The sequence below is a fragment of the Parasteatoda tepidariorum genome, chromosome 8 (genome assembly GCF_982258835.1).
Source record: "Parasteatoda tepidariorum strain Cologne lab strain chromosome 8, Ptep-v5.0, whole genome shotgun sequence".
In the NCBI taxonomy this organism is placed as follows: Eukaryota; Metazoa; Arthropoda; class Arachnida; order Araneae; family Theridiidae; genus Parasteatoda; species Parasteatoda tepidariorum.
Genome location: NC_141762.1, coordinates 77,577,923 through 77,597,234, shown reverse-complemented (window position 1 = coordinate 77,597,234; position 19,312 = coordinate 77,577,923). Strand labels below are relative to the sequence as shown.

The window sequence follows — 19,312 nt, the reverse complement described above, 5'->3', positions numbered from 1 at the left end:
CAAGTATTTTTCTCAAAATTCCTTAAGTTTTAAAATATCTGTGCTGCAAAAGGATTATTTTGTAAAAATATATGCTTAACTACATATTTGTTATAAAATTAGCATTTTTTGCAAATTTGTAATGAGGCTAATTTTTTTTTAGCTATTATGTAGAAAATCAGAAATTTAAGTTAAATTTAATTTTTAAAAAAAATAGTTTTGCTTTAAACAGCTAGAAAAGTATCTCAAAAGTACAAAAACAAATCAAAATAATTTTTCCATACTACTTTAAAACACCTAATTCTTAATAACTCCCATGGTGATTTTTCATCTTACTAAAATGCTTATAAAGTTTTAAAAAACTTTAATAAAACAAACGTTAGTGCAATAAAGTCCTGGATGTTAATTGTAAAAGTTGATTTTTTAGATCCCATGTTATGAATTAAAATATTAATTGCGATTGAAGTGTTAATTTCAACGAAGAGCAAAAATTTATTAATCAACAACAGTTTATTAAATTAATTAACAAAACACCAACTTAGATGTCGTACATATCAACAATATTTTGGTTTCCATGAACCTAAAATAGCCTTATAATAAAAGCAAAAGGTTTACTATGAAATTCGTAATTACCATAGAACCTAAAAATAAATCGGTGAAAAAAATAGTTGGTTTTATAAAAAATAAATATAATGAAAAGGTCAGAGTTGTTAAAATTCCCCAAGGCTTTAACACAATTTATCACAAAATGCAATTCCTTAATATTGTTACTTTATCGAAAATAATTATTTTTTATTATGTTTAAAAAATTTTATTCTTTGGTGTGTCTTTATAAATTTATTAATTTTCTTTATAGCTTATTGTTTTGTCTGTTTCAGAAAGGGTATACCTTGGCTGTCATGCACGTTGGTGCCCCTTGTTGTGGCATGAATGCAGCTGTCAGATCATTTGTCAGGAATTGCTTATACAGAGGAGACACTGTTTATGGCATACATGATGGTATTGATGGACTTGTAGACGGAAATGTAAGTTTCAAAATCAAATTGTTCTTTCTGATCATTGATAATAATATTAATTAAGGTTCTTAGAGCATTCCACAATATTATATGAATTTTTAAATTTGTTAGATTTTTTTATTTAAAATTTTTTATATCTGAACTAAAAGTATGAAAATATTTTAATTTTCAATGTATCCATAATTATTTTAAATAACCATGACATTTTTGTAGATGTAGCTTAATTGTTAAGTGTTTTAAAATGTATTAAATAATTTGTTTTTGTTTACCAAGCAATTCTTAAACATTAAATTCTCGCTATGCAGAATTTGTAAAATTTCACTATGTATATGCAATATATAGAAAATATTTTTCCCACACGAGGAAAGATATATATTTTTTTAAACTGTCTACACAATTTTGAAAATTGTCATTAAAACTTTTAGTAATTTGTCTTATCTGTTTGCTGTGTTGTTAGTGCTATAATTAATATTTAAGAATATTTTTATTTCTCATAATATATTATTTATGCTTGATTATAAATTTATATGTTTGCATAAATTTAATAAAAAGAGCCAATTTTTCTATTTTATTGAATTGAAATTCACTATTAGTGGCATTTTAAATTGGCATAATAAAAATTTATTTGAAATGAAACCCTATTTCTTGGAAGGCATATTGAGAATGAGATTGGGTAACCTCTTTTTTTATTGTAAAACAATAATTATTGTTAATTTGAATAAATGAGCTATGTATTAGCTTTTAAGTTTTGAAAATACTGTTAAAGACATTGTGTTTTCCATCCCATAAATCTATATCTTTGTGTATTGCTACTAAACTGAACTCAACGGCACGACAGCCCTTGAGGACCAAGGCCTACTGTGCCCATCTCAGTTTTCTTGACCTGTGGGCTCTGGGGTGCAGGAACAGATGTTCCGGTCAGGTGGTCAGCCGAACGCGGAACCCCCAGTGTTTAGCTCCCAAGCATGCTTGGTACTCTTTTATCGACCCACTGAAGGGATGAAAGGCTGAGTCAACTTTGCCCGGCCCGAGGATCGAACCAGGGACCTGTGGCACAACAACGCGAAGCGCTATTGCTCAGCCACCGGGCGTCAAAGATCCGGGTTACCTTAAAATAACTTGGTTTTTGCCTTTAGTTTTTAACTTCCCATAGTTAAGAGGAAACTTTACTATAGGAGAAACCCGTTAAATTCTATTTAACCTACACAGTCTATGCTCTTCAGTGCAGCTTTTCAATTATAACGACCATGAGACACAGAGTTCCATTTTCTATGTTAAAAAGATATTGATATGTTACATTTTATTATTGAGCAATAGATGTGTCCATTGCATCTCCGTGTGAAAATAAGTCTCCCTGGTATGCATTCATTACCTTTGTTAGAAGTTTCTTTTCAAAGCGTTCAATAAATTTATGAATCATAACTCTATTTACAAAAAGATGTGAAGTGTTGTAATAGGTGTGTTATTTTGGAGGTAAAACAATTGGCATTCACATTTTTCTTGATTCTATATTAGCTTTGACTTAAGGTTTTCTGGAATTACGTTATTTAGCAAAAATGGTTGGTCGTAACCTGTGCTTTTGCTTGGAAATTAAAAATTTTGAAGGGAGTGGATCGAAAAAAATACCAAAATAAGAAATTGTTAAAAGCAAAAGCAAATTATGCTAATTATTTTGGAAAGATTGAATTCCTTCAAGCATTTCTCCACTGAAATCTTGAACATCTACATTCAAATAAAAAAAAACTGTGTTATTATTACATTACTTGTTATATTGAAGGGACAAAAATTGTAATTGTGCTTTTAATGTGTTATGCTCTATAGTATACTTGTGCTTTATTGACTTTAAAATTATTACCAGTTTCAATACCCTTTTTAAAGTAAAGCAAGATTTTGTCAAAATAAGTTCAATATTTATTAGTGATTGTTAAATATTTACAATAGTTTTTTGTACTCAAGACATAGTGACCTCACATTCCACCGGGATCCTTATATTGAGCACTACAATTAAAATTTAAATTTAAAATTTTAATTATAAATTAAAATTTAAAGTGTTGGGAAAAACGTAAATTCGTGTAAACCATGAAGCTTCAGATGATTAATTTTTTTTCTTCTTCAAAATGTCAAAATGGAAATAATTAATGACAGTAATACACAATTGAAAAGTAATCCTGCCATAATTTATTTGTACTTTGAAGAAAAAAATTCATCTAAAGCTTCCTGGTTTACTTTTAGTTTATATGAACTCTTTTTTTTCTTCTTCTAAGCTTTGAAGTCCGGCAGTGGACTGATCGTAAAGACATGGTTACCAGTAGAACACCGAAGTCAAGCATCATGGTTAGTGAGCTGGTGGGCGCAGGGCCGTCTTTAAACTATTTGAGGCCCTGGGCACATTAGGATCATGGGGCCCCTATGACCTTGAGAAAACACTATTTAGTTACAATAGATAAAGAAAGACAAACAAGGTTCTAAATTTATTTTTATTTAGTTACTAGCTATAAAAAAATAGGAAATATAAAAAATAATCTACAAAAGTAACTCGCTTAACTTAAAATCCTTAGATTAATTCTATGTTGATTGCAAAGGTACCCTTCTAGATTTAAGATGAGCAAAATCGTTAATCACTTCTTCAAAATCTATGGTATTGAGAATATCACATTCTATGGACATCAGCGACAAACTATTTAATCTCTCTTGAAGCATTGTACTTCTTAATTCATTTTTTATTCGTTTCAATTTGGAGAAGGAGCGTTCTCCGCTGCAGTTAGTTACCATCATGCTTAAAAATATTCTCAATGCAATTTCTACGTTAGGAAATGTGTCTTCAATTTTGTTTTGCTTTAATAGATTATATACTTCCTGTACACTGTTAGATGCTTCATTTTCACTCTGAACATTTATTAAGTATTCTTTTAAATGTTGACATTCTATTTCTAACTCTTTTTCATTTACATCTTCGTGATAGATTTGAGAAAATTCTTTGCATCCTTGTCGTATCTCTTCGGAATTCAGAGTTTTTAAGTGAAAAAATAAACTAAAACGTTGACTGACGATCTCATATGAACTTTGTCGCTGTTTTAGATGAACACTCAAGGTATCGATTATTGGGAGAAAGGTTTCTACGTTGAATCGCTCTTTTCCATTCAATTGGACTGATGGCGCAGAGCCATCAAAAAAACTCTGCCGTGAGCTTCTACGTCTTGTTCTTTGAGATAGATCCTTGTAGTCAGATTCTGGGTTATTTTCTTTGGCAGATGATTCGAAGTTATCAAATTTATCCCTGAGGTTAGTAATAAAATCATAAAGTGAAGTCAACAAATTGGTTGCAACGTCCAGTGTTATTGTTTCTTTCTGAAGATAATTACTTGTTTTGTCTATTCTTTCCAATATAGTGCTCCAGATTTCCGTCAGTATAATAAATTCTAGATTTCCCATTTTTCTAGACAGACTAAGGGCTTCGTCTCTTGTTTCTCGTGCCTGTTCAGTATCGTTTGCGATGGTGATTAAAGCTTCTAATATTCTTTTATAACCCCCATGCAAAGCACTTACTGCATCAGCTCGGGCTGACCATCTGGTTTGTGAAAGACTCTTAACAACTTTTTTTGAACCTAAATGTTCTGTTAACATATTCCATCTGTGGGTAGAGCCCGAAAAAAAGTTGTACACTTTCTGAACTATTTCAAAAAACTGTGATGCCTCCGGTACACACCCAGCAGCATGGACACCTACCAAGTTTAGTGAATGTCCTGCACATGGTATAAAGGTGGCAAATTCACATTTTTCCTTGATTCTTGTTTGTAGACCACTATACTTTCCCGACATATTTGAAGCATTGTCGTAGCTTTGTCCTCTGCAATCTTTTATGGGAATATCATGTATCTCTAAAAAATTTAAGATGGTCTCCGCTAAATACTTAGATTTATGTTCTTTAATAGGTATAAATTTCAAAAACCTTTCAACACGAACACAGTCTTTTACGTATCGAATGATGAAAGTTAGCTGGTCAATATGAGACAGATCGGGCGTACTGTCAACGCTTATGGAAAAATATTTTGCTGATTTAACTTCATTTATAATTTTTTTTAGAACCTGTTTCCCCATTACTTCAATAAACTCATTACAGATATTTGCTGATAAATAAGAAATGTTACCCTTTCCAGGATTCCCAAATTTTTTTAAGTGATCTGCAAGAAATGGATCAAATTCACTCAATAATTCCACACAACCCAAATAATTTCCATTGTTTGAGATCCTAGGATTTCATTGTCGCCGCGAAATGGAAGCCCTCTCGATGCCAAAAATTTTACAACAGCTACAATCCGTTTAAGTACGTTTCTCCAGTAATCCACTTCCTTTTGATGTTGAGATAATAAGTCTATATCTACTCTACCAACCGCTTTACTTCGTGCCAGATAAGTCATCATAGATTGCTTATGCGCTGGGCTATTTTCATGTGTTAAAATTATGTGATTAATATGCTTCCAATCATTACATCCATTCCGAGAGCAAAGATTAACATCAGTTGGGTTAAATAAGCAGCATGAAAAACAAAATACAGAGCATTTGGAAGGCGAATACAGCAACCATTTTCTTTCGACGCTTTCATTGTTCTTTAATTTGCGAATAAATAATGCTTTGTTGAAATATCTCGTTACTAATTTATTACCATCTTTGTATGTTCTGGATGCCTCGGAAAAGTCAGAATCTTTATTTTGAAAATATACTGGTCCCTTACGAATTAAAATTTCGCGATTTATTTCAACAAACTTTTCGTGAAAATAATCGGCGGGATCGTGCAATATTAATTCTTCTGTGTTGGAAAACTGCTGTTCAATTGACACAGTTGGAGTTGTCGGTTTTAGTGAAGTCACTGAAGTCGTTGCACTTTCGTCGTAGGAATAGTCGCTTTCTGATTCAATCTCTTTTTCAAAATTGGAACATGAATTAGAAATTCCCGCAATTTGTAATTGAGCTGAGTCATCATGTGGAACATTTATGAGTTGATTGCTACTTACAGAAGTTTCTCCAGTAGTAGTAGTAAAATATGATGTTAATTTTGGTAACTTTTCAATTACTTCTTTCTGATGTAGAGCTTTTTTCCTTTTTTCAGATCCACTAGGATATGACCGTTTCGACATTTTATATTATAATTCACTATTTAATTAATTTTATAACGAAAATATTCGCTAACACAAAACAGACAAAACGACGATTTAATCAAACAATACTATTTTTTTTATCAGAGCTCGAGCACAGTCAGTAACAAACTAACAACTACAAACAAAACAAACGCCACAACATCGCAGACAAATACTTGAAGGGAATTCCCGTTCGTCAAGTCAAACGACGATCGGGAATCGGGAATTCCCCTTTTTTGTCTTTGGTATTACGAATGACGTTCGAATAGGTTTCTTTAAGACATAAACCACACCGCATCAAATAATTCTTTTTTTAATTTAATAATTTTTTTTAAAATTGTATTCTTATACTTACATATAGGTATTTAAATTAACCTAAACATACTAATATCGGAAAAACTCATTTTTGAGAGAGAGTGGAGTATTATACCCTGTTTATTTATTAGTTTGATCTTTCTTTTTGACAGATGTCAAATCTGAAATCGATATAACTTTGCAACGACGAACAATATCTTCTTATTTTAATAATATTAAAAATTGATAATAATCATAAGAATAGACACACAACATAAAAGTACCCGTTAAGCACTCAAGCATTTTCCGAAAGTCTTAAGTGGTTTTTATTGCTTCGAGGTAAAATTTAAATAGAAAAACTGAAAACAATGGTTTCTTACCTACCCAATGTTTTTATGTCTAGTGCAATAAAATTGATTGACGAATGAATTTATTTATTTTGAATAGTTTAAAACATACATACAGCCACATATTTAGCCAACACATTTTTTACACCAATAGATATTTTCTGTTTCCCATCACTGACCCATCTGTCAAAAAGTTCAAGCTATGTTGTACAAGGTATAGCTATCCGCATGCGGCAAACTAAAGCTAATATAATAAGCGTAGGTATTGTAGTAAGTCATTATCATCAGATTTTTCAAAATTAATGTTTTTCGGTAATAATGTATCGGTTATCATTTGGTAATCTGGCAGGAACTAGGGGGCCCCATTCGATCGCGGGGCCCTGGGCACGTGCCCATAGTGCCCAGTGGGGAAGAGGGGCCTGGGTGGGCGACCACTTTGATCAGCCTTCGTAAGGACTGAGGGTGTGCGGGATCGGTTCTCGTTAAAATTTTCTACCATAAAGTGCTCTACTTTGAGTGCAGGTCATCAGGCTACCAAAGCAGAGGAGCCCCCCCCCCTCCCCTGCTGATGATCAAAATTGCTATGGCATGTCTTCGGATCATCATCAGGGATATTTCCCAGACAGTTGCCAATAGCCCATTGTTTAGCTCTAGTGCGACATAAATAATGTACCTACCTATGGCATGTCTTCGGATCATCATCAGGGATATTTCCCAGACAGTTGCCAATAACCCATTGTTTAGCTCTAGTGCGACATAAATAATGTACCTACCTACCTATCTAAACTTTGAATTTTAAATTACCAATGGAGGTCAATCTGAGATTGCCATGAAAGGTTTTTTGCATGTGTCTATATCATGGGAGATATGTAGTTAGCTCATGGTCCTAAGAAATCAGTCATTAGAAAAAAATTTCTCGAAAATGAGTGTGAAATAAAAAAGTTTTTTTTTCAGTTTAAGTAATATTTAAAGTAATGGATACTAAAACATATTTTTAAAATATTGTATTTTAATGTTTGAGGTTATGTCCTTAAAAATTTCATTTCAAAAATAAGAATTATTTTCATTTATTAAAAAACAAACCTAACTTTTAGATAATGATGATGAATATGCATGTACTTGCTTTGAAAAATACATTTTTCTCTGTTATCTGTCTGCCAAATATTGATTTTTTTTTATTTGTTTACTGAAATAGTTTCAAGAAATGCAGTGGTCAGATGTGACAGGATGGGTAGGACAAGGTGGAGCATTTTTAGGAACTAAAAGGTTTTTATGGTTTATTCAATTCTGATAATCAATCAATTTGATCAATAAATTGTAATAAAATCTTTTTTTAGAATTTTTAGACCTATTTTTTATACATATGGATTTGTATTCTTTATCTAACATGTAAATAATGAGTTTGCATCTGCATCAAAAAGGTTATGTAAAATGAACATTATTAGCTTAATTGCATATAAAAGAATCAGTATGAAGTACTACTTTATTTAGAATATAATAATTGCTTCATAGTTTTTTTTTACTTACTAGAACATTGCCGGATCAGTATATGGAACAAATTGTTGAGCAGCTCAAAAAATTCAAGATTGAAGCTCTATTAGTAATTGGTGGATTTGAGGTAAAAATATTTGACTATTTAAAAATATATAGTATTAAATTCCTTATATTGCTTTAAGTATAAAAATAAGTTGACATTTTTAAAAATTCATTTTTAATTTTTTTTTAAATATGTGTAACTTCAAAATTACTCTAATTTTTATATTTTGAACTTACAAACATGATAAAAACTTTTTTTAAGAAAATCAATCATAATTACAATAATATATTCCACAGTTTAGAATTTAAATTGTGTTGAAAACATCTTCCATCACTCTGTATATTAATTAATATGGATATATTTTTTCCTTCACTTTAATTCTTATAATTCATATTGATTAATATTAGATTAATAATGTTAATGAGATTTAATTTATTTATTTGGGTATTAATAAACTTTAAAATAGTATTAATTTTCTTTTAATTACTTTAATTTTCTTTTAAGTAATTTTAACTAAACTTTGTAATTGTTTGCCAACATGTTTTACTTAAAGCTTTTTTTTGTAATGTAACTGTTAGTGTAGCTATTATTTATTGATCAGTAAGTGAAAATCTTTTAATTGTACTGTAATATCTCATCTATTTTCCGTAAATTATAAATAAACTTTTGTTCTATTTGTGTATGTGGACTTGGATGTCTCAATAAAGACTCAATTACCTTTGCCTCTTTTATAATTCTGTATGCTTTTAGGCTTTTCATTCTGTTCTTCAAATGGCAGAAGAACGAAAGAAGTATAAAGAATTACAAATTCCTATGTGTGTTGTGCCAGCTACCATCAGCAACAATGTTCCTGGCACCGATTTCTCTCTGGGAGCTGACACAGCTATAAATGAAATCACTGAGGTATCTGCGTAATGATTTTTAAATCATTAATATTATACAAGTTTTTGTGGGAATATACTATTGTTTTAATTGTTAATTAAATTGTTACAAAAATTTTAATATTTATATTCAAGCATTATTTTACATGAATCTTATTATTTGAAAGTTGTTATAAAAATTATATGAATTAATATTTAATCTTAAAGAATGAGTATTTGAATTCAAATATTATTTTATATGAATCTATTATTAGTTGAAAGTAATTCACATATTGCTATACTGTTTCTAATTAAAAGTATTGACTTGGTATTTTTAAATAAAGTTCCGAATTAATAATCAAGAGCAGGGCATGAAATTTCAATTCTAAAGGTTCTACCCATTCTAAAATTCTTGCTCGCTACTATTTTCCCAAAAAATATAAAAAATTTTTTAATGGTTTGAATATCATTATCATATATCATATAATTGTTTGAATATCATTATGTATCATTGTAAGTCATTGTTGTTGACGTATGCCTGTTTTAGGCAGAGGGGGTGCGATTGTTCTTGTTTTCCAGTGACGCCATCTATGGCCAAGAATAAGACTTCTGCCACACCATACGTCACACCCGTTTATAGGGCGGACCCATTCATTCATCCACAGATCGTAATTTTGACCTGAATCAGAGAACGATCGATCTCCAATCCATTACTCCCAGAGGTATTGATTTGTTATGGGAACATGGAGGACTTTTGCGACTCGACAGATTTAACGTGCATCAGTCACTTTACTACACGGGGAGTCTTCGGCCGGCGGGGTTGGAACCCACGAACTCTCGGACATGGGCCCACCGCCTTACCGACCAGGCTATCCCGGCCTATTATAAGTGATTAAAATTAGTAAAATATCAGAGATATCATCTATTCTTTGCAGACCTAGTGTCAAGCTTGGTAACTCTAAAACTTTTTCACTAGTCCCACTTTATTATTCACGAATCAAAGGCTTTTATTCACAAGTCAAACGCTATTATTCAATAGTCAAACTGTGTTACACACCGTTATTTACTCACAAGCGCCTAATATTGGATTGCCAATGTTGAGCTGACTAGTAGAAACTTTAAATCCTGATCTAGAGTACTTTAATTTATGTATAATTATTGTAATTAATCTTACTACGTAAAAGATTCAGAGTTTATATTATTAAAATGTTCAATTAATAAATATATGTTTCCCACAATTTAATTATTTTTAGATTTGCGATCGAATACGTCAATCAGCCCAGGGCACGAAGCGCAGAGTATTTGTTGTTGAAACGATGGGAGGTTTCTGTGGCTATTTGGCTACACTGGCAGGTTTAGCTGGTGGTGCTGATGCTGCTTATATATTTGAGGAACCTTTTTCATCCAGAGATTTAATGGGAGATGTTCATCACATGCAGTCTAAAATGGCTGAAGGAGTGCAAAGAGGTTTGGTTTTGAGGTATAATTCAACTATTGCTATTTTGTAAAGAGCTTTTGTATGAAAAGAAGACATAACAATACCATAGTAAAATGCTAAAACACAATCTTCTATATCAGCTTCTAATGGTAATTAAGAGCTAAGAGGGAAAAAATTATATCACTGCCTGGAATTAAATTATAAATTTTTTCCTAGATTAATTTATTTTATATGGCCTGGGATTGGTCAGAAGTTCTTTTTATATTTTACAGGGTTGCCACAAGCAACTAAAATATAACTATTTTTGGCATGAGGCGACTATGGCAATTTTTTTTTGTGCCTGAAACGGCTAAAAAAGCAACTATTTTCAGGAACAAGAGACTGTTGGGAGACTTTTCTGTACTTCTAGCAATGTTTTTTTTTTTTTTTTGAAGCATAAATTGGGTTGAATATCTGCACCCCACAAGATAGTTTTGGAACACACTGAATTTTTTTTTCTTAAAAAATAAAAAGTTTTGAATTGCAAATTTGAGTCTTCACTTTTTAATTCATTCAATCTGCATTGTAACTCTATTTCATTTCTCGATCGCCTTTTCAATGATTATTGCTACGAAATTGCGCATGATTTTAAAAAAAAATACATATATAAACATTAACGTTTATATAAAAATTATCATATTTGCCACCAACTTGACTGAATGGATCATGTTATATGACAATTAAGTCATTAACAAAATTTTAGTCATATTTTTGATGAATTTTTGTTCTTATTTAGGACACTATTTTCCTAATTTTTGGCTACTATTTTCATGCTTTAGGCTACTAAAAGCAACTATTTTGTTCATTTTTTTTCCATGGCAACCCTGATTTTATTGTTAGTTTTTGATAGAATTAAAATATGACTTTTATTTACGAAACAAGGAAAACCTTTTTTTAAAAGATTTGTAATTTTAACACTTAAAGTTAGTTGCCATCAGGAAAATAATGTTCAATACCTAAAGTGCATTCATAAATTTAAATTTCATATTTTTTCTCCTTTCTTATATTTAGATTTTATATTTATGCAGTAATATTTCAATTATCCAGATGTTTCTGTTAATAAAACTCTGTTCCAATTCTTTTTACTCATATACATCATTTTTTTCTCATCACATTTTCAATAACATGATATTTAAGTTCAACTGCAAGTAAGATCTTTGAAAATCGTAAACATTCTTTTGTGCTACATCACTATGTAGAATTTATCATTTCATGTGAGTAGCGAATAATTATTTTGTTGCTCGCATTAGAAGTTAGTTGCCTTAATTTTTCTAAAAAAGTCTGAATAGTGTAATTTTTGTTGTTTCATTCTTATTTTAATTAATACTAGTGTAGCTTAATTTAGTAACCTTATACTTTTATACCATATACTTTATACTTTTTCTGAAAGGGAACAAGTTCTGTTGTCTGTGCATGGAGGATACAATACTGTATTGCAAAGGGAATGATAAAAGAGCTATACAAAACTTAAAAAAAGAATTTTAAGCTAACAAAATCAGCTAGCGATTCCAAATTAGGCAGTGCTTTATACAAAAGGTTTATTTAAAAATAAAGCTAAAGAGAAGTGATATCTAGACTAATAATGCTGGGAAATTTTAAAGTTACTATCTTAATTCATATTTGACAGAAATACATTTAATAAATAGTCATACAAAACTAAACTATGTGGCACGAGAGCCTGTGGAAGGCCAAGACCTGCCGTACCCAACACAGTTTTCTTGGCCTTTGGCTCTGGGGTGCAGGATGAGATGTTTCTGTCGGGTGGCCAGCCAAACGTAAACCCCTTGTGTTTAAAACCAAGCATGACCTTTTTTGGGGGCTCTTTTTGGTGCTTTGTTTGGTGCTCTTTTAATCGACCCATTGAAGGGATGAAAGGCTTAATTAACCTTGCTTGGTCTAAGGATAGAACCCTGAACCTATGGCACAAGACTGAAAAGGCTTCTACTTAGATACTCGACCTCAAATAGTTATATTAAAATTAAATAATATGTAGTAAATTTTGTAGTAATTTTTGTATATGTAGTAATTTTTTTAAATTTTGATTCAGAGTTTATTAATAAATGATTAAAAAATCAGTTTAACCTCAATAATCTGAATATTTTAATTATTCAAAGTAAATACAGTTCCAATTGCTTCAAATAATCTAGAATCTATTGTATATGTATAATATATAATAGTTATTCTAAATTTAATATTATCTGGCTATTGTTAAAAGTTATTTATTTTATTTTTTAAATGAGACCATGCCTCTAACAGTTAATTAGCAAAAACTAAAATTATTTTTTTATATTTTTTGTTGATGCAACAATTATGTATAATGTGATAAATATTTGATTTTAGAAATGAAAAAGCCAATGAAAATTATTCAACTGACTTCATTTATCGTTTATATTCAGAAGAGGGGAAAAAAATATTTTCAACTAGAATGAATGTTCTTGGTCACATGCAACAGGTAATGTTTTTGAAAAAGCATGACTTTTGCTTCAATCCTATCAACATTATTGTTGTAATTATTATTTTTAAATCTACATAAATAATATGCATTTTCTTTAATATAATATTTTCAAAATCGTAAAAGGTTCTGCCGGTTACCTTTCATTAATTTGAAAAGGTTTTTTTGTTTAACCTTTGAAATATAAAGTAAAGCATAATTAAATTTTAAAAAAAATTGTACATTCAAAATAGATTATTTTCTGTAGTTATTAAATTAAAGCTGATTGTCTAGAAGACAAAAGCTATATTTCCATGTCCATTCACTATTTGTTCATTTTTTTTTAGATTTGTAACTTTAATTTCTATCAGGGCTGATTGTGCTCTGGGAAAAATCCGGATTTCCGGATTTTTCGCTAACCGTGATCCGGAAGTTTCGGGAGATCGAAGGTCCAGACGTTTCTAAGAAACCATTGATTACAAAAGTTTATGGAAATCAAATTTTGAAAGGTGGAACTTAAAAACACAGCTTACTTTATTTGTTTGTCAGAGAGAGCCAGATTCTTTATAAGCTTTTATTTTAGGCAAGATTAATATTAATTTTTTATCAGTAAATAGTTATTATAATCATAAACTCCTGAAAGAACGACATTTTTTTAATTTTCAATTACTTCTCCAGGTTATCATAGGCATGTGTAAATGGTATAAATATGTTTAAAATTTTAAATATATTTTAAGTAAACTAAGAAAGATTGAAAAAAAAACTTGTTTAAATTTTTTTCCATTTTACTACTCAAAAAATTTTCTGGAATTTTGACTTGGCTCACAATCACCCCTGTTCTCTATTACCTTTTGTAACTTATGTTGCAAAAATATTTTGATTGCAGCACAGCATAAAGAGAGAGCTTTGGGAAAAAATTGTAAGAAACATCTAAAATAAGTGTTATTGAAAATTATAAATCTAATTAAATCTAGCTTAAAGGATATTGAGCACAATAAATGATGTCCAATCAAATTCACACTGATTGAATTCAAAGATGGCTACATAAGCTTTAAATACCGATTGGAAACATTTGATTGGTTGATTATGTACTAATTTTTATGAATGAAGTTATCAATGCATTGCAAGTTTTAAAGGTTGGTGTGCAGGGTGAAGCCCATTGGTATCAGAGAAATATACAATGTTGTGGTGAATATTTTGATTTGTTGAAGATGTTGATGATTAATATTTGTTCAAGAAGTTGAGAGGCAGTATGATATTTATCCTGAAGATGATTTACATAAGTTGAAGAATCAAATTGATAAATAATAAACATTTTATTTTTGAAATCATGTAGCTATAAAGTAAAGAGGAATCTAATCTTTATTTTTATGTACAAAGAATTATTAAATATATTACATTTTGAAAATAACCTGAAGACTGGCTGCCGGAGGAAGGACAGGACACCTCCGTTCACCAAGAAATCAAAAATACAAGTGTAATAATGTATACATTAGAATAGTTTTCGCCAAGAAAATTAAAAATTCATGTATTGGCTATTAATTGTTTTATTTACTTTCCAAGGCTCTTTTAATTAGTCTTGTGCATTCAAATGTCTTGGTGTAAAAGAAAATGTGAAATATATTAAGAAATTTCAATAAAATCAAAACATTTAGCAACCATGTAAGGGTTTTTGAATTCTATGCCAATGTAGAGGGAATCTCTAAATATTGATTTTATTCTGCACTCAATTTAAGGTTGTGGTATAAAAAGATTATAGATTATATTAATGTTTTTTTTTATTTATTGAAAACGAATTTTAAAAAATAATAATTTAGTTTTTAAATGGTAAGAAATACATTATGCATATTTCAGCATGACAAATATGTATTTTTCTGTGATATTAGGGAACATTTTTTACATTTTTTGTTTAACTCTGCATGAAGCATGAAAAAAGAGGTAGGGCACATCATTAGATAAGAATTGATTTAATGATTTTTCTGTCACCAAACCATTCAATTACTATAAAATAGCTATTTCTGTGTGTTGGAAACAAACTCATTCACCATTTTTTATTTGTGTGCATCTTTAAAGATTGTACTTGAAGTTAAGAGGTGCATCGATAGAACAACATCAAAAAAAATTTTTATTGTATTTATATTTAATCTCCATTAAATGTTTTTCTTTTCTCTTTTAATAAAATGTATGCACAGCTTGGGAGGTGGTCCCACAGTACATTTCGACTTTAATTCAGGCACAAAAGCCAATTTTTATAATTTCTTTTTAATTACATAAATTATCTTTTATTTTAGTAAATTTTCACTTGGAGAGGTTGCAAAACAGCTTTCATTCTATAAGTTAACTTTTGTATTGTGCATATATTTGCTTTAATAAATTAGTATTTTTTACTTTAAATCTAAATTCTAAATCAAAATATTTTGATGGAAATATATTCTTACTGTCATTTTAAAAAAATTGTTTTTTTCATCTTAAATTTAGGGTGGCAGTCCATCTCCTTTTGATAGGAATTTCGGTACTAAAATGGCAGCAAAAGCTACTGATTGGCTTTTAACTCAACTGAGAAAGTTTAAACAACCAGATGGTTCAATTTCATGCTCTGATCCTGAAACAGCAGTTCTCATGGGACTTGTTAGAAGACAATATCTCTTTTCTCCTGTGCAGTCTCTAAAATCTGCAACTGATTTCAAGTAAGTTCAACTTCTTTTTCTGAAAAATTGTTTTTAAGTGAAATGTAAACCAGTTTGTGATTTTTTAGTATGAAGCCCACATTCGCAACCTTTTTATTGTAATGATCAAGTTATAAAGTGTGTATTTGCTTTTCTATAGATACAATTTTTAATGTCCTTTTGAACTATACTCTTTATTCCCATGTAGCAACTGAAATTTAATTTCATTCTCCCCTTTTCGAGATAATTTCATCATAAACATTATCACCATCACAACAGCCGGTAGTGGGCTTTGGTCTTCTCTAGAACATAACATTTCTCCATGTAACTCTCCTTGTCTCTAAAACTTGCCAGTTCAATACTCTAAACTAAACTAAACTCAGTGGCACGACAGCCCATAGAAGGCCAAGGCTTACTGTGCCCATCTCAGTTTTCTTGACCTTGGGCTCTGGGGTGCAGGAACAGATGTTCCGGTCTGGTAGTCAGCTGAACTCGGAACCCCCAATGTTTAGTTCCCAAGCAGCTTGGTACTCATTTATCGACCCACTGAAGGGATGAAAAACTGAGTCAGCCTTGCCTGAGGATTGAACCCAGGACCTGTGGCACGGAAGCACGAAGTGCTACCACTCAGCCACCGGGCGTCCAGTTCAATACTCAGATTGTTTTAAAATTCATGTTAATGGAGACCAGTCATGAAAGTTTTGGACATCCTCTAACTTGGTTGCTAATTGGTTGATTTTAAAGTTGTTTTTATTAACTATCTTCATAAACTAGTTTGATACGTATTTGCTCTTTCTAAACAAAATAGAAAATTCACTAAAAGTTAGAAAGAAATTATTTAAACCATTATTTCTTTTGATATTACCACTAACACATATTGTACTTGACATATATTTAATCATTTTGAATAAAGGGAGAGGGATACTTATTCTAAGTGACTGCAGTGTTGTCAAAACCTTAGATCAAAAAGTTGGGAAAATATTAAATACTTCGCATTATTGGTAATCAAAATAATCTAATACTTTATTACATGGAAATCTGCATGACATTTGATTCATTAGATTAAAATAGATGCCTTTTGAAGATATAAAATTTTTCTAATTGTACAATGAATATTTTAAACATGCTTTCCTTGTTTGGAAATTTAATTTTCTCTCTCTCTCTGTTTTTGGGTGTGTGTAACGTTAGTTTCCATAGATTATTTCTAAGTTCTTCTCATATCCAGATTTTTCTTCTGCTTTTCATGTTATGAAATTCTCTGTGCATAAGTTATTTAATTAAAAAAAAATGGCTGTGATGATTTGTTTTAATTTATCAGTTTCCTAATTTTATATAGGTTTTTTAAGTATATAAGTTAGTCCAGTACTTGCTTGTTATGAATAAATATTTAAGATATTTTGCACACACACATTATAGTGACCACACATTATGAAATCCATTTTAGCTTGGACAGTGAGAGTTTCTGTAGTAAAAAAGATTTATGTGTTAGCATCAAACTAAACTCAGTGGCGTGACAGCCCATGGAGGGCTAAAGCCTACTGTGCCCATCTCAGTTTTCTTGACCTTGGGCTCAGGGGTGCAGGAGGAGATGTTCCGGTCAGGTGGGCAGCCGAACGCGGAACCCCCAGTGTTTAGTTCCCAAGCATGCTTGGTACTCATTTATCGACCCACTGAAGGGATGAAAGGCTGAGTCAACCTTGCCCAGCCTGAGGATCGAGCCCAAGACTTGTGGCATGGGAGTGCGGAACTCTACCCTTCAGCCACCGGGCGTCATGTGTTAACATCAGCTTTTATATAAATTACAGTGAAACTTTGCATTAATGAGCCCAAAGAATAATTCTATAATATTGGTGATTTTAAAAGTTTTAGAGATAATTATTTAATTATTCAAATCTTCAATGTAAGAGCGTAAAGAGTGAAAAAAAAATATCTCTGTCCCACAAATAAATGCTTTGCTATTAAGTTCTATATTGAAAATAAGTGAGAATTTAAAAGCTTTCTTTTGTTTTGTCTAAAACAATGTTGGGTAACAACCCGTTTAATGTGAAACTTCTTTTAAGATTGATTCCATCTATGTATGCAATGTCTTATGAATCTATAAATTTATAAACTTAATTTTTTTTTAGGCATAGGATACCGCAACATCAATGGTGGCTGAAACTTCGCCCACTTTTAAGAATTTTAGCTAAACATGATTCTTCTTACATTATGGAAAGCATAGACTGTCCTACTGTGCCTGAAGAAGACGATTAAAAACTATGCGTACAATTCTCTTCAATACTAGACTGTAATTCTTTTTTCTAACGAGAAAATGAAGAGGGATTTTAATATGGCAGCATATGTTTACTTTTCATGTTCAATATCTGAATGATACACCATGTGTATATCAACGTCTGAATAGAAATGCATTTGTTTCATAATATGCCTTTAAGCATCCTATTAAATTTTTATATATATATATATATGTATACAGTCGGACTTCTATTTAACGAACTAACTTCCATTTTGCGAATTTCTTTTTTTTGCGATTTTTTTTCAAGGAACCAAGAACATTTTTTGGAAATTTCTTCGTAAAATGACTTCCAAATAGCGAAGTGAATTTTCTATTTAACGAACTTTTCTTTGAGATCCACTTTCCTCATTTCCCAAAATATAACAAAACATCTCAAACTTGTGAACATATTTTATGGGGAAAATGACTTTGAATTGATTATTGAAACCAATTAACTTTTAGAGAAAGAGGCAAAATCCCTTTTTGTTTGCATTTCGAACGAAAAACTTAAGACAAAATTAATGAATTTTATCAGTAGCAATTGAACTTAAGATCCCATGTGGCAATGTATGTTTAAAACTACTTTTATATTAAATGCAGCTATAATTTTATACATAGATTTAACTTATTTAGTTAAAAATGTATGTAGCATGATAGTGTAACATTAGATAATGTTTCGCTTTATTCTTGCTTTCCATGCAGATTTCTTTTATGGTTAAGATTTATAAAATCAAAAGATTTATATAATAAATAGATTAATAAAATCAATTGCTATTTTAATTATATCTATTGTTTATGAATTTAAAACCTGTTTTGTGTTGTTTAAGTATTTCAAAAGGCTATTTTCTATTTAACGAATTTTCCATACAACGAACTTATTATCGGAATCTAGTGACTTCGTTAAATGGAGGACCAACTGTATATATATATATATATCCTATTGATAATCAGCATTAGAAAAGTTAAGTTTGAAAAGGAGTCTGTATTTCTTTATAATATGTGAAAGTATTCTTGTATGTGATATTTGAATTTCATTGCATAATTTGCGTACTCCTGCTAGGATTTACAATTATTGTGTTACTGCCAAAAAAAGACTGAGCTCCCATTTTTTATACATTTTTTTCTCTCCATCTTTTAGGGTATCTTTTTGAGTAATGTGATTGTCATCTGTGCATGAATAATTTTTCTCCCTTATAATTTTCATTCAGTGCCATCTAAACTTAAGAGGCATGATAGTTAACTTGTTTATCAAAGCAAAAGCATCCATACTTAGCCACCATGCAAATAAAATGCTTATA

The 19,312-nt window shown here is 30.5% G+C and overlaps 1 protein-coding gene across 1 annotated transcript in view; it reads left to right on the top strand.

Moving 5' to 3' along the window:
• The window catches only part of LOC107454835 (ATP-dependent 6-phosphofructokinase), a 38,883-nt gene extending 20,492 nt beyond the window's left edge, over positions 1–18,391 (top strand). Inside the window, exons 12-19 of the mRNA XM_016072163.4 lie at positions 858–1,004; positions 7,967–8,037; positions 8,302–8,389; positions 9,059–9,211; positions 10,422–10,648; positions 12,986–13,097; positions 15,555–15,763; positions 17,869–18,391. Coding sequence (XP_015927649.3) covers positions 858–1,004; positions 7,967–8,037; positions 8,302–8,389; positions 9,059–9,211; positions 10,422–10,648; positions 12,986–13,097; positions 15,555–15,763; positions 17,869–17,995 — 1,134 coding nt within the window. The 3' untranslated portion in view covers positions 17,996–18,391. The remainder of the gene's footprint in view (positions 1–857; positions 1,005–7,966; positions 8,038–8,301; positions 8,390–9,058; positions 9,212–10,421; positions 10,649–12,985; positions 13,098–15,554; positions 15,764–17,868) is intronic.
• The last annotated feature ends 921 nt before the right edge of the window (positions 18,392–19,312 follow it).